Source organism: Coccinella septempunctata, chromosome 1, assembly GCF_907165205.1.
Source record: "Coccinella septempunctata chromosome 1, icCocSept1.1, whole genome shotgun sequence".
Taxonomy (NCBI): Eukaryota; Metazoa; Arthropoda; class Insecta; order Coleoptera; family Coccinellidae; genus Coccinella; species Coccinella septempunctata.
This window is the reverse complement of record NC_058189.1, coordinates 33,143,724-33,169,172: the sequence shown is the minus strand read 5'-3', so window position 1 is coordinate 33,169,172 and position 25,449 is coordinate 33,143,724. Positions and strand designations below refer to the sequence as shown.

General features: G+C 37.5%; 1 protein-coding gene across 3 annotated transcripts in view; it reads left to right on the top strand.

The window, feature by feature from the left end:
- Positions 1 to 25,449, top strand: part of LOC123320214 (anion exchange protein 3) — a 254,710-nt gene that overhangs the window by 96,981 nt on the left and 132,280 nt on the right. For all 3 annotated transcript variants that reach the window (XM_044907456.1, XM_044907464.1, XM_044907448.1), the window contains 2 exons: positions 9,003 to 9,162; positions 22,325 to 22,688. In XM_044907456.1, coding sequence (XP_044763391.1) covers positions 9,003 to 9,162; positions 22,325 to 22,688 — 524 coding nt within the window. The remainder of the gene's footprint in view (positions 1 to 9,002; positions 9,163 to 22,324; positions 22,689 to 25,449) is intronic.

Genomic DNA, 25,449 nt, shown 5'->3' with positions numbered 1-25,449 from the left:
ATTATGAGTTTCTAAAAAAAGTATGCCACTCATTTTCCTAAATATGTTGAGTCTTAGGGTAAAATAGTTTTAGTTCATAGGTTCATTTACCTATTTCGCCACCCTAATTTATTCAGCAGTTTTTCTGGTTTGAAGAAATTCCCACTTTTGATTAATTTTTGCTGAAATTATTTTATTGAGAATAAATGGCTGTATTGCCAATAATATTGTTCTACTGATATTTCGATTTTTGGTCCGATCTCAGGTTAGATACACTAGTAGATTCAGTCTAGGATAACTTATACTTCAGATGGAGCAAGACGAAGCTTGCTGCGAAAGCAAAGCAGGGGAACACATATCAAAATCCGTACTTACTTGACGGCAACTTGATATAATACACGTTGGTTTCGACAAAACTGAGTAAAGATGACTTCAACAAAATAGAGAAAAATTTATTTTTTTGTTTTTTGTCTTAGGTTTTATTGTTCAGTTATACAGTGTTCTTTTCAATAACGGCCGTGTGCACCGACTTATTTAAGACGAGATTAACGTTAATACTTGATTATTTCTCCGATTTCTATAGCAGTTACCATACTATCTCCGAATTAACGTTAATCCTGTCTCAAATAAGTCGGTGCAATCGGGCTTAGGTGATGTTTATTTAGTCGAATTTTTATTTGTCCTAATTACTAATAGTGACTCCTTCGAAGGTATCTCCACCTTGACGAAGGCATTTTCTGCCGGGTGAGGGAGCTTGCGTACTCCAAGGATCTTGAGAGCTATACCGGTGGTAGCACAGCTACTGGTAGGGCCACCCAAGCCGGACAGGTCGAGAGTGAGGAGTCAGACCAAGAGAGATACCCTGGTCCTCCAGGTTGGGGGTTGAGGCGTTGGGCCAGCGACTCAACACTCGTAAAAACCTCATCACAGCTAAAAAGCCTAGAAATAGCCTCGGAACATGGATAGGATACACGGTTAAACGACCAAGGGAATGGAAAAGGTTTATGAATTATGGAACATGGAATGTACAAGGTATTCGAAACAAGATGTTGGAAATTGTGTCGGAACTAGAGACAATGAATATGGATGTAATAGCACTAACTGAGACCAAGAAGAAAGGCCACGGAACAGAAGAAGTTGGAAAATATGTCCATATATTTAGTGGAGTGCCAAAGGAACAGAGAGCAAAACGTGGAGTTTCTATTCTGGTGCATTCAAAATATAAGAAAAATATCAGGAACTGACAATACGTGAACGAAAACATAATAACCCTCAACCTGGATCTCTGGGGCCGGCGAATTACTATAATAGCAGTATATACACCGTCAGATGATGAACAAGCTCAAATAAAAGATGAATTCTTCGAAAAGCTCAACGACACAGTTAGTCAAATAGGTAACACCAGAGAAATTATATTGTTGGGCAAAGGCAGGAGACAACGTGGTGGGACCATATGGAGAGAATACCGTTAATGACAATGGAACTAGATTAATTGACTTTTGTGGACAAAATGAACTGAAAATCACAAACGGTTTCTACAGACATAAATGGATCCATAAATATACTTGGGAACAACCAACAAGACAATTGAAATCAATCATAGATTATTTCATCACACGACAGAAAACAACATTAAAAATAGAAGACGTAAAGGTTCATCGAGGAGTCACCTGCGGATCGGATCACTTTCTTTTGAAGGCTAAGATTGCTAGAACTTTCGTCAAACACAAAAAAACAGATACCCAACATGATGAAGCAGGTGAAACAATAGATTACCCGAAATATAATTTGGAGGGCCTTTCAGACGATTCTACCAAGTATTTGTATCAACGTAGACTTGACATGTATTTAAAATCTCCGGAAAACCAAAGAACAATTGATATATACCAGAATATTGTTGAAAGTATACATCAAGCAGCAAGAGAAGCTATTGGAGAGAAAAGAAAATTCAACAGTGCAAAAATATGGTGGAACGATGAAATAGAAGAAATAATTGCACAAAAGAAGAAAGCTTATACGAAGTGGATCACAACAAGGCTACAGGAAGATCGGGATACTTACAACGCGATGAAAAGAGAAACACGAAACAAGATTAACAAAGCAAAGAACGAAATATGGGATAAAAAATGCCGATAAATAGATACATACATAGGAGGAAGGAAATCTACAGAAGTGTGGAAGTTTATAAAAAATGTTAAATCAACAGGAAGGGAAAAATCCAACATAAGCGTAATCCGACAACAACAATGGATACAGCACTACACAGAATTACTTCAGGAACGACGTCCACAATACAGAGACGAGGAGAACGCATTTAACATTCAAGGTGAGAACATTGAAATTGATATGGAAATGGTGGTGGAGAATATAAAAGGCCTGAAACAGGGTAGATCCTGTGGACCAGAAGGGATATATGCGGAGCTCATCAAGAACGGTACTAAAAAACTTTTCCACCTGCTTACTACAATATTCAGCCGATACATAAACGGTGAGGATGTCCCAGATGCTTGGAAACAGGCTTATATATCCTCAATCCATAAAGAAGGAAAAAAAGACGTATGCTCGAACTACAGAGACATCTCAGTTACAAGTACGCTTAGCAGACTATACGGAAGACTTGTAAGAACCCTAATAGAAAAAGAAATTGACGAAGAGGAGGATGAATGTGGATTCAGAGCTGGAAGATCTTGCACGGACAATGTGTTCTGTATGAAACAGATAATTGAAAAAAGAAGTTCAGTTAACCTAGCAACGCATATTTTATTCGTAGATCTAACCAAGGCTTATGATTCAATACCTTGGTGTATGCTATGGGAAACACTACAGAACACAAATATAAACCAGACTTTGATTGGGGCATTGAAGAATCTATATTATGGCTCAACATCTAGAATTAAAATAGGAAACAAATTGTCAAGTCCATTTTATGTCAATAAGGGCTTACGACAGGGATGCACCATATCAACCACTTTATTTAAAGTATATATAAAAAATGCTTTAATGCAATGGAAGCGAAAATGTTCTGGGATGGGTATACCCCTGAATGATACAAACATTTACACCTTACAGTTTGCGGATGATCAGGTAATAGTCGCAGGAGACAAAGAAGATCTGGAATACATGACACGCAAACTGAAAGAAACATATGAATATTGGGGATTAGAAATGAACCTAGAAAAAACCAAATACCTTTGTATAGGAGACGAAAAGAGCGTACTGGATATTGGGGGTACAGAAGGCATACAACCTTGCGAGGAGTACAAGTATTTGGGAGTGAAGTTCCACACAAGCGGCACAGATGACAATGAGATAAGATCTAGAGTAACAGCGGCAAGAAAAGTGATTGGGTGTTTGAATGGAATATTGTGGAGCAAAAACATAACTAGATCACGAAAGTTCAACATCTACAATACAATGATCAAAAGCCAATTAACATATGGGTCCGAGACATGGAGACTGACAGAAAGAAATAAGAAGAGGATAGAAGCTGCAGAGATGGATGCGTTGAGGAGATCGGCTAGAATATCAAGAATGCAAAGAATAAGAAACCAGGAAGTACGTAATCAAATGGGAGTAGAAGGCACTATCATGGATGATATAGAGAGAAAACAACTGATCTGTTATGGACATGTTCAACGGATGGGACAAACACGATAACCGAAACAAATAATGGAGTGGATACCAAATATAAAAAGACGAAGAGGAAGACCAAAGAAAAACTGGTTGGAGGGAATACGAAAAGCAATGAGCGATCGAAACTTACAAATAGGACAATGGGAAGATCGCAAACAATGGAATCTAGGCATCGGACAACGTCGTCGCGCGTTTTAAACCGATATATATATATATATATATATATATATATATATATATATATATATATATATATATATATACTAATAGTGAACAGCACACTCATGTTGAGTCTTCACTAAAAATTACTGCGATAAATTGAACGGAATTGAGTGGAATTGAGAGAATTGAGGAATTATGATGAATTTAACGGAATTATGAGGAATTGAATGAATTTAGGTGAATTGAACGGAATTTTCCTGAATTCAGTGGAATTAATCAAGAAATTGGAATTTTAGTGTACAAAAAACGTCCAGTGAAAGACCCCTCGTATTTAGTACACAAACAACAACAAAAATTTGAAACTTGTGAGTTTAAAAAATTAATTTCATTCACCTTTACTATTAGAATGCTATGCCCGATCATTCATAGAATAATGTATGAGACTCGACAGTTGGTGATTATTTCCATTTTATGCTGATTTTTCCTTGAAGATGTTAGTAATATGTAATTTGGAAAAACCTCGGGAAAAACTAATTGTTTTGTATGATATGAGATGAAATAAGAGTTCATTCGTATTTAAAATAATGAAGTTGTTTTTTTTCCACCCTTAATACAAGAGATTCAAAAACAATGAATATAGTGTAGTATTCCCAATGAAAAAGTGTCTGTAGAAAGTTTTTATCTTTTTCAGATATTTTCGAAAATAAAGCACATTTTCTAAATCGATAAAATATCAAAATTTGACTCTGACAAGTTAAAGTCACTGTAACTCTCATTACAGAAAAACTGTTTAATAACAGTTTTCTGTTTTACTATCGAAGGACGCGAAATTCGAATTCTACTCCTTTTAATGAATTTCAACATCGACGTCGTTGAAACGAGAAAACACACATCATTAATTTGCAATTTATGACAAAATTTACAAAAATTTTAAATTATGGACAACAAATAGAGCTATCGATTGAAATTTCAGAGATTGGGAGTGAAAACCCTAAAAAGTTAGAGAGCCTTGAATAGGACCGAAAAGTAGATGGTTATACGTCATAGGTGATATTTCTGTGCAATATATTGTTTTGAATTGATATGAATATGAATGCTCAAGTCATTGTTTTAGACCCTGAAAATTTTATCCACTTCGGAGCAAAGAAAATAGAAATCGATGAAAGACCGCGTTACATGTCACGAGTCTTAATACTCGTTTCCTTAGTAAAGTAACAAAAACTGAATTTCGGAAAAACAAATTTGTTTGATTCACAGTTCTTTATCATGCATCAATGTTCGAACGATATTTTGAGGTTTTCATCAAGAAATCAAACAAAAAAATTCAATTATCAGAAACTAGAACGAGCTAGTTCTCGAGCTAGATAAACAAAAAGCGGTTCGAGAATAAAAACATTCGAATCCTCTTTGATCAAAATGACCATATGACATCTTGACAAGGCAAATGACCCTCAAATCAATTAACCAGTCTTAGGGTCTTAGTAACACATTTGAAACACAGATGGCGATCACGTCCTTTTAGTCGCTTCATTTCCCAGTGTTCTACTCTATGATCTTTGGTATAGAGTTAGAAGGTTGGCTCTACATGAAATCTGAAAATGTTGTTAGAGTACAAGCCGGTCTCGTCTCAGCAACATTTTACATGCAAATGTTTTTAGTTGGATGCTTATTACTAGGTGTTCTTGTTCCATTGTCACTGAGCTATAGATTTTATTCACTTAAGGGAAGATTCATAAATCCCTTGAGTTGGTAAGATGGAGATGGTCGATTGACACCGTTCAACATTTTTGCCATCGGAGTACGTGCATAGTAACATGTTTTCAGGAAATTCAATTCTCTTTGTCTGGTTCACCCACCCTCAATTTTATTCGAGGCCCTGAGACTTTTCTTAGAAAATAGTTCTGCCTAACGTTCAATATTCCTTCCTCTCCAGAACGAAATTAGCATACCGCATACAGTCGAACGGCTACGTAACGTTATGGAAATTTATCTGTGTACATTTTCCTTCGTAGGAAAATAAGCCAGCGGATAAAAAAGGAAACCGTCATTACTGAAGTGGTTTATTACTACGCGAAATCGACAGACGACTCAAACCAACGCCCTTTGTTCGTTGACCTCTACATTTTTTCTGAACAGAATTACTCCCATTTGAAAGTATCGCAGTATCTTTATTTTCCAATATATTTTGATTATTTGGGGCATTGCTGAAGTTCACAGTGAGTAATCATTAATGATTTGGTTCATTGCAGTGGTTTTTTCTTGTATTTTTTCAATGTTGAATATTCAAATAAATTCAAGTGAAAATGATTTGAAGAATAATTAACAACTCAAAATATTCATTTCTTTATTTCAGTGGTCTAATTGATCAAATTCCAAAATGCTTTATTGCGGCAAATTGGATCATATCACATTCTCAGAGGAATTTGTTAATTCCGTTTCAAAGTGTGTCGATTTGAAAAGATGCCACTTATGACTTAATATCTCAGGCTCCTTGCAAAATAAAAAAAAATGCAAAAAGATGTAAACTTTGGTTTGTTGGGGGACATTTTATAAGCTTCGTTCCAATCAATTTGCATCAACCCCTACAATATTAAATGGGAACGGGGGTTGAGTTGCACCTTGTTTTGATGGTGATTCGATTGCCTTTTCAAAATCGCAACCAATTTTGAGTGACCCCAGAGCACAAAATCTAAAGGTGTCAAGTCTGGGGAGCGTAGTGGCCATTCAATCAGCCGTCTAATACCAATCTGTTGAAGTACGCTAACAACAATAAAGAATCAACTTGATGAGTATGGCACGATACATTTACACTTCCAACTAGTTGTAGCTCCATCTCATTACTTTCATCCAATGATGCAATAGCTCACTGATCTTTTCCAAGAGAAATTCATTCATATAAGAGGACCAATTGAATGGCCACCACGCTCTCCAGACTTGACACCTTCAGATTTTTCTTTGGGTGTAATTTAAAATCCTTCGTGTATGAAACGTAGCCCGAATATTTGATAATCGGCTTTTTGCCTTGTTATTAATAAATAATGGACGATGATTTAGTTCAACACGATTTGATTTGCATAGATGTCTGAACCTTTGGTAATGCTGCACATAATATATCTCAACTTTCAACACGTTTAGCATGCATTTTCCTCTGAAAAATAAAAAAGTTTCAATCAATATGACTCTTATTTTGTTATTGACTGACGAAGAAATAGAAAAACAAATATAATTTTTGTCTATCCTCTTGAAGAAGATATTATACCATACCTAGTAGGATTAAATGTTTCGCTTTGTTGATTTTCCTTTTTTTCTCATTTTGCCGGAATTGTTTTCGTTGAGCATTTGTTATTCTCCTATTCATTTCCAATCTATTGACATGACGATATAGTTGATTACAAAAAACATTCGAGGACATTATTTCGTATGCAGTACTAAATATTAATTTAGTGAAACAAAAAACGGTATTTGGGTTGGAGGTAAGGAAGTCTCTGTGCCAGAACATCTTCGAGTCTCATTCTCCACAAAGACTCATATTTACATCCGTACAAAATTTTAGCCTCAAGATCATCTTGAAAAGAGCGCCATTTAAAATAATTATCGAACTGTCCGAGTATATTTAGAACAAGAAAACTGTCTCTGATTCACTAAATATATTCCAAGAGACTCGTTCTTTATGTACTGAATAATAGAATAAAATGAGTACAGAATGAAGAGAGATCATTCGTTATAAACAAGCTGTCAAATATAAATGGTAAAGATCCCGTATTAATCCATTTGGTCACGAATTTACTAAATACCCAAAGTGTAATTAACTGAACATTGATATAATATTCTAGAAGTTTCATGTCTGAAGACTCTTCATCATGTATACCTGCACAAATAAGGCACTATTACGACATCGAAGTTATAGGTATACGAGAAACGCTCGTAGATAAAAGCTTTCGCCTAGGAGGAGTTGATGTCTCAACGAATTACTATCGATCAAACTTTGATGTAATAGATTTGCAGGGACCGTGCATTTAGAAGCTTCAATAACATAAGACGGTTCTGAATCGACCCAGTAGCAATCACTAAAAGGTTCCGTTTGATACATAATCAATACCAAACAGAATTGTCTTCTTTCATTGCCTCGCATCGACAGTTGCACAGGGTGTCGCGCGAATTCCGTTCATTGAAATATTTTTGGGTGTAATCGAAATTCACGTATGCGATTTCGAAGTTGGGAGTTGATTCCTTTAATGAATAAACAAAACACACCGACTTTGAAACAATTTATTCATTTCCGTGACCTACTATCTATTTCAGTATGCATAGTCCACGAGAAAAAAATTTCCCGACGAAAAATTACCAACGACTTAGAAAAAGGCTGCTAACTTCACACCGGTGAACATCTAACCGTCAGTGAGTATTTTTGGTCTCACGTCAATCCTTTGAAAATAAATTCAAGTTTCGGCTGAATGTATTATGACTAATAATAGAAGACGAAGTTAGATATGAGAATTTCATCAAATTGATACATACTGTTATCTTCATTTCGAGGGTTAGGAAAGTATATTGAGTTGGTACTCAATTCCTTCTACAGCATCTACTCCTACATCATATCCGGTGCTGACATCGAATAAAAGGGTAGTCAATTCATTCCATATTCCATTATTCCATTAAGGCTTCAAGAAAATGGGGTTCTTATTGGAAAAAATTGCTTTTCAATTTTTCGAGATTGAATGATTATGTGATCTTAGGTAGTATCATGATTTGTAATTTTGAGTGTTACGTTAAAAATATAATGATTACTCCTCACGAAAGCTCATAAACGACAGTTGTCCAATGGAAAACAAAACAAAAAGTGATTCATGTTTTCAGTTCCATTTTCAAATTTGTTTTCGTAATTTCCGGTGAAAATTAATTTGGCCTTCAAACAAGGCAGAATTTTATGAAGAATCGATTTTCATTATTACCATTTGAAAAACTAAAGTTGGTATCCCACAAATCTCGAAGAATTTACGAGTTATCATCTCTCTAGTCGAAGCTCAACTTGAGAAAACGTGAATTTTGATTCATTCCAAAAATATTTCAACGATAATAATTTGTGCGACACCCTGTATACCTTTCGACGTGATATGGAACACAAGAACGGGGAGGAATAGACTTCATATAATTATTTTAAAGTTCGATCCTACGCTATTGTATTTCAACACTTGTGTTCCTATTTTTATATCCCTTTATTTTTTCAGAACAATACCGGAAATAATGATGGCGAAGTCAAGCTTGACGAAGAATGTGCCAAAGTGTTTGCCATGGAAGGAGGCATTTCGACTGGCTTCAATATTCACAAATTCCATGATTCACCCACTCCATCTGGTCAACCCAGACAAATCGATGAAGAAATTAACCGTAAGTTTTAGTCATAGTATTCTGAGGTAGTAGTTGACTAGAAATTTAAATACTTTTTGGATATTCTTATCACTCCGATTCACCATGAGGATATTATTTCTCATGAAACATATCTTACTGAGTGGTCCAAGAAAAACTGTTCAAACTTTTATGGTTGAAAGATGGCAACCTTATCTATACCTTATATCTTATCTATAATTCATAGTTTGGTAGGGGGGCTACATACCACTGCGACCTTAAGGTTTATTGTGCACCATCTACTGCTCAGCCTCCACCTCTAGGCCTAGTCCTCATACCTCCTACAATTTTCTCGTCCAAGATATTTCTTGCGCAGGCTTGGAGTGGCGGAGTATTGTGAACCAGATGAACAATAGTTTCCTCCAGTTGATGGCGTTTGTGCTCCCTTTCTGGCGAATGTGTTGGCCTCTTCGTTTTCTTTATTTTCAGAGTGACCAGGAACATTTCATTCCATTCCATTGCTGTATCCCGTTACCGGGAATAAATCTACAAAAAAAAAGAAAAAAATAAATAAATAAACTGCGAACAGACTTGTAGTTTCTTGCGCCTAATTACGACTGTGTGCCCTCCTGTAACTGAAGAGACCCAACCGTGACCTACAGATCCTTCCACACTCCGGGCATGGATAGTCACCAACCAGATCTGGCCGCCGCTGTATCCTGCTCTATTCTCCATAGTAACTGTGCACCAAAGACCTCCACTGTGACCTGTCTAACGCTAGTTGTTCCCAGTTATGATTGGCATTAACTAATTTTAGGGATTGATGTAGTGTATCCTTAAACCGCTTATACTGGCCTCCTGGTTTCCGGGAATTCCGGGCTCCCTCAGTGAATTCGCCATATAGGGCTATTTTGGGGAGTCTTGTGTCTTGCATCCTCAGAATGTGGCCGCTCCATCTGAGTCGGGCCCTCGTTACTTGAGTCTCAATTGTTGTACAGCTCGCCCGTTGCATTCGAAACTTTGTGGAACCATCTGATGTGCATTATCTGTCTTAGATGACGTTGTTGCGTTCGTTCAAGCTGTTTAATATGTCGCCTGTAGGACGTCCAGCTTTTGCTTCCGTAAAGAAGCGTTGGGAGGACCACTGCTTTGTAAACAGCTGTCTTGGTCTTCAGATTGAGGTCGTGATTTTGAAACACTCTGTCCATTAGCTTCCAGAATGCCCGTGATGCCGAATTGATACGGTTTTGTATTTCCATGTCTAGATTAGCCCTAGTATTTATGAAGCTTCCCAAGTATTTGAACTGCTCGACCTGTTCTAGAGTTTCATTCTCCAGGCTGATATCTGTTTGAAGGCTTTCTGGCGGACTTACCAGGATTTTGGTCTTGTCGATATTGAGTCTAAGGCCTAAAGCTTCGTATATATGTTTATAGGTGTCCATCATTATCTGTAGATCCTCTGAGCTGCTAGCGATGAGTGAACAGTCGTCTGCATATTGAAGTTCCGTGATGAACTTGGTACGGGTTTTTGCTCTGAGGCGCTTCAGGTTAAACAGGCCTCCATCAAATCTGAATGTTATCCCAACACCTCTTACGGGCATACTCATGTCTGCAATTATCGATACAACTATGGTGAAAATATTGAACAGTAAAGGCGCTAATACGCAGCCTTGTTTTATTCCGGAGTTGGTTGAGAAATGGCCGGTTGTGGAGCCATTATGCTGTATTCTAGCGGTGTTGTTGGTATGAAGGCTTTTACACACTGCTAGGAATTTTTCGGGTTCTCCAAGACGTTCCATGATTTTCCATAGCGCTCTCCGATTCACCGAGTCGAATGCCTTACTTAAATCGATGAAGGCTGTATAAATCCTTGATTGTTGTTCACGGGCCTTCTCTTGTAGCTGTCGCAGTGTAAAAATTAGGTCCACCGTACCTCGATTTGCTCGAAAGCCGCACTGGGATTCAGGTAATAGCTTTGCTAAGAGTGGAACCAGACGATTAGCCATAATCTTCGAGAGAATTTTACCGGCTACACTAAGCGACGATATGCCCCTGTAATTGTTGCAATTCGACGTATCGCCTTTGTTCTTATAGAGGTTGATAACTAAAGCGTCTCTGAAGTCTTGTGGCACATCTCCCTGTTCCCAGATCTTGCGGAATAGTGTTAGGAGACTATTGACAATGTCTTCATCCAAGGTTTTGAATATCTCCGCTGGAATGCTGTCTAGACCAGGTGACTTATCATTTTTCATATTTTTAATCGCACTTATGATTTCCGACATCAAGCGATGTCATCGGACTATACGCGGGGAGCAGGTCTAAAATGGATAAATCCGAGTCGTTATTTTGATTCAAGACCTGTGAATAATGCTCCTTCAATCTTTCGAGAATTTTTCTATCATCAGTTAGAATAGCTCCATGAGCATCTCTTATAGGAGAGATAGCTTTTCTGCTTGGACCGTAAACAGTTTTGGTAGCTTCGAAAAAACGCCTGTAGTCATGGTTATCGGCGTAAGCTTGTATTTCCCTTGCTTTTTCTTTCCACCAGCTATCCTTGATTTTTCTTATTTCTTGACGGACCTTGCGTTTTATGTTTATAAAACTTTTTTGGGCTGCAACATCGCCAGGCTTGTTAATTGCGGTTTTCATCGCTTTGTGTTTTGCGTCCAAAAGGGGTGCGATATGAGTTTCGCTGTCGGCAAACCTGTCTGGGGATTTTCGGGAGCGTTTTGTGCCCAGTATTTCTTTCGCTGTATTTGTAAGAGATGACTTGAAGCGAAGCCTATGAGTCTCAATGTCGTCGTTATAATCCGGTGGTGTTAGGCTTTCTTTGACGGCAGCTGTGAATCTTTCCTTTGTAGAAGGGTTTTGTAGTTTGGAGATTTGAAGGCGCTCTCTTAGATACTTTGGCTTGCGTTGGTATTTTGGGCGCATTGAGATTTTCATTCTCGAGCCTTTGATCAGTCCAGCACTCCAGATCTGCTCTGGGTTTAGCGACCAACACCTCTTTCAGATCTTTTCTTCTCACGATCACATAGTCGAGGGTTATGCCAATGCCCTGAGAGCGGGTGGCGCCAGGTCCCCCTTGAATTGGGTCTCGTAATAAAATAGTTGTTCGTTATACACAGATTGTGTTCTGCACAAAGAGCCAGCAGACGTTCTCCATTCGAATTAGTGCTGTCTGTGCCGTGTTTCCCTTTTATTCCTGGCCATAGTTCTGAGTCTTGACATCTGCCCACTCTGGCGTTGAAGTCTCCAAGGAGAATAATTCGTTCCCGTTTTGGGATTTTACTTAATGTAGCAACGAGTGTTTCATAGAAAGTGTCCTTTAAGTTGTCAGAGGAGTTCAAAGTGGGTGCGTATACTGCAATGATGTTCACAAACGTATTATTCGCTGCAGGAAAGCGTAGGGTCATTAAACGTTCTGAGATACCAACTGGATTTTCGGTAAGTTTGGCGGCCAGGTCGTTTCTAATGGCAAAGCCTACACCATGTTGTCTGATTTCGCCTTCCGGCAAGCCTTTCCAGAAAAAAGTATACGCTTGTTCTACCAAGCTACCTTCGTCCGAAAAGCGTGTCTCGCTTAAGGCAACTATTGCAATGGATGTTCGTTGCAGTTCCTTATCGATTAGGGCAGTACGCCTCTCTGGTCGGTCGGCCTTGGCAAGGTTCTGACGTTCCATGCTGCAAAAGCTATGTGCTTTTCATTGGTGTTTGTTCGATGATTCACTCGCTCAGGCACCCTCCCCCGGAGATCCGAATGGGCGGGTATTTTACCTCCGGATACAAATTTTGTCCTGTTCGACTGATCCATTTTTTTGTAGGAGCTGCGTTAGAAGCTGTCAGTGTTAGAAGAAAGCTGTCAGTGCAACTTTGGTTGCAGCTACGACTAGATTATCTTGTGGCACAGGTATCCTGAGACGACAAGGTCTGAGACGTAACTTGAGCAACGCAGAGAGCCATTTCCTGCTCAAGCCAATGTTTAGGCTAGGTAATTGTGGGAAATAGAGTTATACCGCTCATGTTCGGTCGCCAGAGCCTCGTTCGTAAGAACAAGGTGCACCGCGAGTAGGTGAGGTTGGCATTTGAGAGGAAAGGCTATAATACGCATCCTTCCCCCTTACACCCCAGACCAGGAACATAGATTAAAGAGACGTTCGAAGAATTGTCATTCCAATAATGCGCGCTGGTAATGAACGAGCGTGGAAAATCCCAAGTCGAAACATCCAAACGCAACTGTAGACCGGTTTCTGGATCACTGTCACTCAACGAGATTTCATAACTGGTTTCTTTTTCAAATAAAGGGAAAAACTGTGGTCTTGGTTGGGTTAATCACATGCACCACTGTTCAATAATTCTGATGCAACAAATCACAGAGGGAACCCTGAAATTTACCTCTTACTCTTAGGACTATATCATCAGCATAGCCTTCACATTCGGAGCCAAGCTCTGGCTGTGTTCCGTATATACAATTTGGTTTCTTCTGGTTAGCAAGTCGGCGGTCCGTATATGTTGAATTCCTGACAATTCGGTTCGATATCTGTCACCAAAGTAACCGCTCTGGTAACTTTCGGTTACCAAATGTGTATTTACGGACCATACACTCTGTTAGCCTGTGCAGTAATTCATCCTACCACGGTCCATAGGAGGGGAGATATTACTCCTCCTTGAGGTGTTCCGCGAGTGGTTTCGACTTCAGTAAGCTGATACAGAGCAGTCTATGTGGAAAGTCCAGTCCAGGTGTTTTCCCCAGATTCTCCGTTCCTTTGTAATCATCTACTACTTTCTTCCTCGTTTTGAGCAAAAAGAAAGTTGAATGGTTCTGAAAGATCAAGGATCGGACCCGTCTTTTCACCATGATTTTGGAAAGGGGGATACTTTCGCCCTTCTCCATTCATCAATGGTCAATGTTAAGCTGCTTCTTATATATAAGTGTTGTTATGTATAAGTGTACACAGTTATAATGGAGACTCGAGAAGAACACAGCGGCGGCCAGATCTGGTTGTTGACTATCCATGCCAGGAGTGGGGAAGGATCTGTAGGTCACGGTTGGGTCTCTCTATAAGTCTGTTCTTTTTTTTTTCTATGTCTTTTTGTAGATTTATTCCCGGTAACGGGATACAGCAATGAATGAATGAATGTACGTAGGACTATTTTTTGAACGAACTCTTGGTAGGAAATGTAGACATTTCTCCGCTAGATGTCACATCTGTTTTGTCATATCTCAGATGTTATTTCTGGCATTGAATATAAGTTTTGCATTTCATTTTGGTTGTCATCATCGATTTGAGTTATGGGGTACTGATGACGGCAAATAAGCCAGAAACCGGTCTACCTACTACTCTTTTGATTGATGGCGACACGTTCCATGCAGTTCACTTCTCAATTTAGATTTCCTACTAGTCCATGTCCATCATCTTTATTATTATTATTGGAAATAAGAGTTGAGACAAAGTCTATAAACTCAATACAAAATAAAAATGAGTATTCTCGAAAACTTGAACATAAAACAGTGAAGTTCAAAAACACAAACATAAACTGCAACCGCACACAAAGCACCGCTATCGCTTTAAGTTCTGACAACTTGAAACGTTTCTTGAAAACATTAACCGAGGGGGAGTTCACAACTGCGGGTGTCAAACCATTCCAGACGTCGAAAACACTGTTGGAAAGGAAAAACTGACGCTGTGTAGTTTGGAATTTTTCCTTGGCCAGCTTAAAACAGTGTTCTAGAAGATGGTTATGTTTTCTTTCAAAAATTACATCACCCCTGTCGCGGCGCTTCCTAAGAGTAGTTAGGCCAAACCATTTGAGTCTGTCCTCATAACCGGGACGTAACCAGGCGTAAAGGATTCTGGTATTCCAACGTTGGACCGATTCCAGCAATGCCGTATCTCCCCTCAGGACAACCCAGCAAGCCGGACCAGCATACTCCAAGATCGGTCGAACTTCGGTCTCATATAAAAGCTTTGCTGTTTTTATGTCACATTTTTGAAGTTCTTCTTAGCAACCAAGTGATTTTAGCGACATTGTGGGGTTAGTACCTACCTCCTTTTGCCATGTCTTTCTCTAGTCTAACTGCAGAGGAGTGGAAGTGATATTTTTACAAAAAGCTTGAAAATTGAGCCTTCTGCCTTCCTGATTTCTTCATGTTATTGAGTAAGTTTCTCGGTGTATCCTTGCCAATTGTTGCCGTATTAAAGACTCGGCAGCTCGCTCGGCAGACACTCTTTCTGAGGTTTGACTGGTTTTCTTTCCACCTAGAAACATCCTTGCTTGATCGAGCTTAAGTGGGGACAATATTCTTAGGAAAACCCAGCACTCACTATTCCTATTATAAGAGGAATGGCTGTTTATGTCCACTTACAACATAACATCTGGTCTCCAATTTCATGCCACGGAAAATAGGGGTGTTTTCTTAGATATCGTATTAATAACTTGTCAAAACTGCATGAAATCCGTTCAAACATTCAATCGTCTTTCTGAAATCCCTATACCCTGGAAATCGATTGCTATGTCAGCATTCTATAAACATCATCCATAAGTTTGGACCGAAAATAGTGATATCAGATGTCGGTACCAGGCTCGCAAATATTGGCCAAAAATGATCCTGGAAAATCGGAATGTGTATTCCGTTAAATGTCAGTTATTATAAAAGAGCCGTTGGGGCATGATGATTCGTGGAATCAGGTCGATCCGTTTGTATTGTGTCAAGCTTATTTTGGAATTCTCGTTGTCGTCGATTCTGGGATTAAATTAATTCCATTCCCAGAAAGGCAAATCTGAATAAATAACATTCATTCACGGCAACTGGCGTTAAGGGATTATTCGTATTGTGCCTTCAGTTTTGATCCCAGTAGTGTCTCAAGTGCTATAATTGTAACCTGCTGAACTTGAGATGAATTTCATATTTTATAGTGTAAGATTACTATTGTATTTCGCATATCACATGAATAAGTTAAACAATAATATCATTGGAGACATCTCGTCCTGCAACAGTTAAACAGTGTTCCATATACTTAGGAAACATATTGGAATATTTTTTATACAGGGTGATTCACCGCGATGGCATATTAGACGTTTATGGAAAACTAATTGAAATTATGTGCTGAAAATTTTTATGTCGGGCTTTTCGACCATGAACTTTCTACCCGAAATTTTTTCAAACCTCTGCAACTTCCGGTTATACCGGAAATAACTTACCACTTCCTTCTTTCAAATGGCACGCACACCCAGTTTATATTTGCATCGATAGACAGCTGATTTGATATGAATTTGAACAGTATGCCATATCTTGAATAAAAACTCAATGGTTTATGAGATATTAGGATTCTTATGAAATTAATTCTCATCCACTAAGACAACTAACTTGCGAAAGAATCTGCATTTTCTGAAACATTTTAGGGTTTCCACTCCATGTCTCTGAAACAAAATCAATAACAAAATTGAAATAATTGATTTGCTCCAGCGTAAATTCTTGCACTAATTTGTCTAACTTTTTATTATGTTACATTATATGTAGCTTCGAATCGTTTTTAAATTTTTGCAGTGTCATCCTGCAGAACAAAGTCAATGGAGTACCTGAGACTTCACATAAAAATCAACAAAATCCATTCAGAATTAAAATATTAAATTAACCTTGACGTTGGAAAAAAAGTGTGATTTGCTCAAATTGCAGACAATGTTATAATCCAGTTTGAAGTTGAAAGAGAAATTCAAAAATGGGGAAAAAATCTCAAATGGAAAAATTTGTCTGGAAAAGATTTCGGTGATTTTCTATTCATATCGAATTGGTTGGATTTTTTTTTAATTGACATTTAAAATTGTTGGTCCTGAATGGTTTAATTTAGCGACTATATTTCAAAGTACATTTGATAATCTTGAAACACACTGATGTCTTCAACTCGTAATATCCCTCAAATTCCAAATATGATACTGAAATTCTCATTGGCTCATTATTGAAAATAATGTACAATGTATAATACATAACTAGTATGCATTGACGCTGCGCATTCGCCATTCTGTTATATTTCGGACTAGTATTCAAAATAGTTGAATATTTTTTCTGCAAGCTCTTGAAATATATAAATATATACATTTTACGAAACAGCTCAAATTTGATTTGATTAATTCATATACATATATATACACAGTGTAAGTCTTTGACTCGTACAAATATTTCAATAGTAGGTTCTTGAGGTCAGAAGAAACACTTTTTTCCTTTACCATTGTTACGTAAAATAAAAGAGATTCCCCAAATTTGGATCGATGTAACAAAAAAGTGACCAACCAGGTCATTCAGGGAGGGGTAACCTCTTGAGTATGTGTAAACTAAATGAATTTGTGGGCGCCAGGTAATTTGAATATCTGGTCACCTGTATTTAGAAATTACTACATGTATTAATACTATTATTAAAAAAAAGGAAAAAATACAATTGTTTCAACCTTTATTCTAAATTTTATAAACTCCTAACTAATACCAACCTACTCTAATATTTATCTTTCTAATATAGTTACCCCAATCGCTAACTTACTCTAACTATTCTACTATTCAATATCCTGTCCTAAATTCCTAAATACTATACAAGTAATACCTAACATACTTATATTATCTATCTAACCCTATCTCTATTTCTCTCCAATCTTTCAATTCAGAAATATACAGATATTATACAGGAAACCTATGGGGTACTTATCCCTAGGTATTTTTGGTCTATCTGGTTGAAAAAGTTATCCTCTGCTCCAATTTCCACCAAAACATGACAAACAGTCGATGATTAAGCGGGAAATCGGTGATTGGAGAATATATTGAATTATAAAAATCCTAAAAATACAATACAAAACCATTAGAATATTCCTTCTGGAGAACGATTTATATCTTATCCTTGTTGGTGAGTGGGGTTGACGTGAGTTAAACGGGAAATTTATATGATAAATCCTCGATTAACGAGTTCAGCCAATTTATAAATTACAATGCTCTATTATAAAATTTTCCTTTATGGTGGGAGTGTTAAATCCCCAAAGGAAATCTCTAAAGATATATCTAATTACCTTTGCCTTACTGCTACCTTGATAATTACATTCATTTCAGTCGTGGTCCCAGAAGGAAAATTCCGAGGGGTGAACCGGTCGTGAATTGTGGTGTACAAATTGTAGGAATTGTTTTGAATTGCCATGAATTGTCATGAATTGAATTGAATTGCCAGGAATTGTCATGAATTGTCGTGAATTGCCAGGAATTGTTGAAAATTGTCGTGAACTGTCAGGAATTGTTGTGAATTGTCATGAATTTTCGCGAATTGTTTGGAATTGTTATGAATTGCAAAGAATTTTTTTTAATTATTATGCATCCGCTGACATGTAATTTTTAGTTGTGCAACTTTCTAGTCTTGGAAATGAGTAGCATCTATTCATTTATATGGGCATGCCTAGTATACAGGGTCATTCTTTCTTAATCCCACCGAAAATCATACGAAGAACTACAGAAGATATTTTCACGCAATTACACGCAAGCAAAATGTGGAAGGTTTATAATAAATGCTGGAAATGATCGCCTCTAGCCAAAACACACGAACGTAGTCTACGTGTTATGGAATACTGGTATTTTAGAAGAAAAATAAAAACTGAATTTTAGTCACCACCTTTTGAGGCTTGAAGAATGAAATTTTCTGTACTTATTATTGAAGTACTAGCCCTAAGAAATTACAAGTCTGTGCGCAATTTCTTTTTTTTTCTTCTTTTTGTAGACTTGTTCCTGGTGACGGGATGCAGCAATGGAATGGAATGGAATTGAAGTTATGTTGTACGTCTATCACTTCACATATTGACGGAAGAATTCTTCAGTATATCCACAAAAACAGGCCAAATTTTTATTTAAAACGTCGTTAAAACTTAAAATGGGAACCCAAATTGAATTATGATTTTTACAATAAATGAAGATATTCACGGCATACAGACAATTATTGACTTTTGAAAAAGTACACCTCCGGACAGGATTCGAACCCGCGACCGTTTCAATGTTCGCAAGGGTGAGAGATTGTTAGGTGGTAAGGGAACACTTTCAGTGCTCAAGATCCTTTTTACCATAGATGTATAATACTACTACTACTACTTGGTATTATAGGTCCATGCTTTTTACCCATTACCCATGGCATCGTCGACATTTAGCGACATCTGCAGGGAATCAAGAGGGCCGCTAGTTCGAACCCTGTCCGGAGGTGTACTTTTTCAAAAGTCAATAATTGTCTGCATGCCGTTAACCTCTTTATTTATAACTCACACTCATGAATTCCACTTCTTAATTTAAATTTCGTCTTATGATTTTTACTTCTGAAAACCATCAAAAAAATTCACATCAACTATATGCCTGTACCTGTAATTCATCATTTTTGAAATATTCAACCAACAGTAGGTATATCTAGTAGTAACTTTCAGTTCTAATTATTTATCTTATTCTCAAATAATTAAATAATGAATGATAGTAAAAGTCCGTAATTCTCATCTACACATCTAATTTTTTTCTACTGTTTACTAAAGTAAAAACAAAATTTCTGGTTCCACGGCCACCACGTCAACCCGATCTAACGCACTTAGATTATCATGTTTGGGGAAGGATAAAAAATATGCATATACCTGATGGACATGCATCCAGTATATGGTTCGTGCGTACTACTGATTTCTTCGACTAGAAAATTGCAGAACTAAAGCTTTCATGTCAGCGCATGGCCTAATAATTAAAAAAATCTTTGGAATTCATAACAATTCCACAAAACGCATAAAAATTTTCATACAATTCGTGAATTGTTTGACAATTTTTAGCAATTCACGCCAATCCACAAAATTTCCTGACAATTTACGACAATTAACAACATTTCCTGTCAATTCACGACCATTCTCAACAATTCCTGGCAGTTCACTTATCCAGTTTCATATTGTTGTTGAAATCGATTGCAAACATGTCAATGTTGTTTCATTATATTCACCAATCAAGCGTTGATTCTCCGATCTAGCTAGTGAAACCGGACCTTAGTCTGAATAAGTATAGTATGATGTGAAAAAACTTCGATATTGATTTGAGACTGAAATATGAATTGTCATGAATTGTATTGAATTGTGTTGAATTGCCATGAATTGTATTGAATTGTGTTGAATTGGTATGAATTGTTTCGAATTTTCATGAATTGTCCGTGAATTGTCAGGAATTGCCATGAATTTTATTGAATTGTGTGCATTGTTGGAATTATCTGAATTGTTTCATATGGTATTATAGGAATTGCGTGAATTGTCTGAATTGTGGTGTACAACATTTTCATGACCGGTTCACCCCTCGAAAAATTCATACATCTGGGATCTGGAACAATAACATAGCAAATTTGGAAAAAAAACCTGATTTGTTCGAACTCCGGCTGCGAGTGAGTGAAGCGAATATACCCTAGATAAACAGAATTCGGATCAGACCATCCTTACATTGTTCATTAAAAAAATCAAGAATAGGAATTGAGCGTAACGCCATTTTTTTCGAATCGGCTCGGTTTAAAAAATACAGGCTGTTGAAAAACCTGGAAAAAAAATTATTTTTGGTTCCATCTCACAAACGATTGTATCAAATGAAATGAATTTCGTTATATAGTTCTTCATTTATTTGTCTAATCTTTTTCGAACACAAGATATCACCCATATCTTTCAGTTCTCTCGTTATGACCATTAAGTTCAATGAAAATACCAAAAATTCAGAAAACCCAACTCTTGAAACTAAGTTGGAGACTAATGATTATTTGAACGTTTTGTAAAATATTTTCTCGTATGATGCGCCGTTTTCGAGTAATTTAATGTTCTAAAATAAAAAGTATCTGTGAAATTCGAAAAATTGACCGAATGCAACTCAGTTTTAAGGATCCACAGCACAGATTTGTATGTCAATAGAATATAAAATACCAGGAAGGAGCATGCCGGGCTTTTCGTTCGAAAAATCTTGCGAACGGAAACGGCCATATTAGAGTACAGGGTGTCCGGGTTAAAGTGTCCCTATACCTTATTGTGGAAACTAAAGGAGCTAGAAGAAAAAGTTAAATACAAAACTTTTATTTTTTATAACCCACCTAAATATAGGGTGCTCCGTTTTTTCTCGAATGGTAACCTGTATATTATTGCATTTTTGAATTACTTGTCAAATTTTAAAGTAACTTTGGTATGACAACCATGATCCTATATAGCACCGATTCTGAGATATTCGACTTCTTCCTAAAATTTTGACAACTGTAGGTGCTCACTAAAATAGCTAATACTAGTTTTCTAATGTATGTATCAAAACCCAATTTATGTCAACATATTGGATCATACGTTACATCTCTATTTGTATCAATCTGATATACAGGGTCTTCAAAAATTATAAAGTTAAAAATTCAAATAGAACTTAGTTTTTTCATATGGCAACCTACACTTTTTTTCTTGTTCATCATGTAGAGCAGGTTAAAATGAGCAAAAAATGTACTTTTTCTGTAAACTGAATAGTTTCTGAGATATGGACGAAAAAGTGCATTGTCTCGTAAGAATCAACGATAATTATTAATTAGTGTTGCTGCTATATAGTTGGCTTTGATTTTTTGATAAATTCAATTAACTAGATTGACTAATGAAAGACAAAAAGATTCTTTTACTCATAATCAGTACTCGCTCCCAATAAAATTAAATTATTATGGGGAGACTAACAAAACATAATTTCATGCAAGGGGGGGCTTCCTGCATGCCAGCATACAATAATTTACGTGAATGAACAGTTCTCAATTGAAAATAAAAATCAATGAATAACCAACTCACATGTTGCCAGTAGTAATACTTACCTTTGTAAATGTTTGAAAATGTCTTTGGTTTAGTACAAAACGTAATTTCGGGCAATCCTTTTTATTTGTTCCACAGTATTTCACGATGCAATTACTTTCTTAAAACATTATGAGAATCAAAATGGTCATCTGAAATCTTACAAAAGTTCATATATTTCTACAAAAAGGAAATTGATATTTCAACCATCTCTTAGAAACTCATTTGAAACCAGAGATGGCGCTCACATCACTTTAGTCGCTTCGTTTCTCATCTTTCTTCTCCATAATCTATGCTCCAAAGTGTAGATTCCCAATAATTGAAACCACTGTATCGAAATTTTTTTTAAAGATGTCTTTGCATAATCATTTGTACTTTTCATTTACAGATCATAGGGAGAAAAGTTACCCTCATACGCACGTCCCGCTCAAAATTGCCCCTAAGTCGATGAGACGCCGTCAACCCCCACCAGTGAATATCCCATCAGCTGCAGCTGCGATCCCCGACACCTCGCCCTATCCCGCGGTTACCACCCCAACGACGCCTCTGAGTCAGCAGGAGGAGGACTCCACCACGGTTCCCCTGAGCTCAATCACGTTGCCCGAAGAATCCGATACCGCTGCCAACAGTTCAGAGTCCGAATGCGTTTTCAGTGAACCATGCAACGATTCCGTTGAGAAAAGGGTTCAATTCTTGGGACAATCGGACAACGGTGATATTCCAAATGGCAAGGAGAAGGAAAAAAAGAAGAGGTAGGTGCAATACCGAAGCTTTTCTACAAATTGACCTAGAAATCATAAAAAATGTAATGAAGTTTGATTTTTTTAACAAAAAATCCACCCTCGTTTCAAGGTGATTCGGCTATTTTTTCCCGTTTTTGTTTTAACTAGCACAATTCCAATTCCAATTTAGGATTCAAACATCGTTCCGGACCGTTTTTAGCCCTTTTCATAGTTTTGAAAACGATGTAGCATCGTGAAAAACATCCTGAATTTGACATAACCTCGTTTTTGTCTGTCAGCACCGATAAGCCACAGTAACGACATTTTTATCGACGCTAATTTTTCCGATTTTCAGCACACCAATTGTTAGCACCAAAAGAAGGTGCTGCTCCGCCAGTCCAGCATTCTGTATTGAGTCGTCGTTCTGTATTGAGTTTCATGCGAGTTCGAGTATTAATTCTTTTTTTTTTGCTTTGATAGTCTTTCAGTCGGTATTCTTGTTGAAATTCCACAGCCCCGCTATTTTCCTGTTTTCTTTCTGCGGATCCGTTCTGTACCGTGTAGGTAATAGATTATTTTCCTTGTCGTTTACTCGGGGGAAGCCACGTTCACGATGAGTACCACAACAACCGTTGAGACATACGTCAAAGAAAGGCCGTGTATCGAATCCAGAGATAAGCCACGTCTCCGTACCGTTAATTTGGAACCTCAGCTTCATCCGACCCCGTCCCGACCTCTCTATCCCTATTGTTATCAGTGCTAGCTTGTGCGAAAGCCCGCTAACCACTGAAAGCAAGGAAGGAGAGACGACCCGTCTTGTCCGAGTTCTGCCCCTGCTGTGAGTACGATTCTTGGCTGGTGCGAAAGCCCATTGAGAGCAGAAAACTGCGGAGAACCGCCTCCGACCGCTATGCTTTTTCCCCCGACCTGCAAACCGGTAACTTTTCAGGCTGATCTCCGATCCCATTGTCCGCTAAGTGAAAATCTTGGTTCTGGCTGGCGAACGAATCCGTTCGATATCGAACCACGAGACGTGTTTCGCTATAATATTAGCATCTTCATGTTGGTGAAAGAAAACTGTTTATCTTCACCCACCTCAAGATGCTATTGAGATAGCGAAGCACGTCGTTTAAAAACTCATTTTTGTGAAAATCATATAATCTGTTTAAAGTGCAATTATGCATTTTCATCAAATATCGGCCACCTCAACCCAATACAGCAATTGCTGCATTTCAAAATTTTCAATTTATTCATCAGATAATACCCAAGAAATACGAGGATATATTGAAACATTCTTAGCCTACTATAGAACCAAACAAAATTTCAATGTCAAAATATTTTATTACTCAACATATTCTCCTCTTAATTGGATGCATTTATTACAGAGAACCTGCAACGTCTCTACACCTTTCAAAAAAAATGTTTCTCCTTGCTCTGCAAACCAGACCTCCACAGCTTTTATTACCTCCCCGTTGGGAGAAATGATAGTCGGATGGAGCCAAATCTGGTGAATAAGGGGGGTGTTCTAGTAATTCAAACCCTACATCACGAATTTTTTCATGGCAACATGAGATTTGTGTGCAGGGGCGTTGTCCTGAAAAAACAAAACACTTTTGGATAGCTTTCAGCGTCTTTTCTCTTTAATTTTTTCCCGTAGAGTGGTCAGTAATGTCGAATAGTAATCTCCGATTATTGTTCTACCCCTATCCAAAAAATCAATTATGATTACTCCATGGCTACTTTTTCACCAGATTTTTGGACACGAAACTTCTTAGGTCTTGGAGAACCAGAGTGTCGCCTTTCCGATCGATGATCACCTTCAATGGAAATTTTACCTCTTTTGAAGCTTGCAGTTCAATTTTTCACGGTCGCATACGAAGGGCATTGATCACCAAGGGTATTAAGCATATCTTCGTAAATCTGCTTACCTCTTAACCCTTTTAAATACAGGTACTTGACGATACTCCAATTTTTCGATTTTCACAATTTCGGTGGACATCTTCTTTCTTTTAATTTATTGCGTAACTCTGGTTTACTTCTTTGACCTCAAACTTAACACTGACACTTCTAATGAGTTATTGTTCGTTGCTATGGTAACGCAATATTTTTTTATGCATGGAACTGGTCTAGGCTAACTAGATATCAATACATCCTCATATGTAATAATGAAAATGGTTGGAAAAACAATAATATTGTTCATTCAGTTATATCCTCCCAGAAATTCAGCCTAGGAGCCTCGAGTACAAAACAGATTATGTATATGATTTTTATCATAATATCACAATAGCATCTTCAGGTGGGTGAAGGTTAACATATTTATGAAGTATTACGCTGATTGCTAACTTACTGGTCACTGAAAAATAAATAAAGTTCAGTTGTAGAGTCCATCGTTAGTAACTATTTGAACCACAAAAATTGTTGCTCGTAGCCTGACATATGTATAATGGGATAATGCCATCCTGAAAATGCGGAGATAACACCCTCATTTTCAAAAATTTTATATTTCTGTTTTGTGCCCGTGAAGTTAGTACCCAGCGGAATGCGATGTCTTTCATCATCATCATTATGGGTGCTAACTTCGCATTTTGGGGGTGTCATTTTCCCATTATACAGGGTGTTTCATTGGTAAATGAACATTCGGTAACCTGAGCTAGAGCTACCCTAGGCGAGTCCAAAAAACCCATATTAGATAGGTCTAATCAATTCCATAACCGAGATACAGGGTGCTACATGTATTCACCTAAAATTTGAATTTCTCATAACTTTTGAACCAACCAGTGTAGTCGGCTGA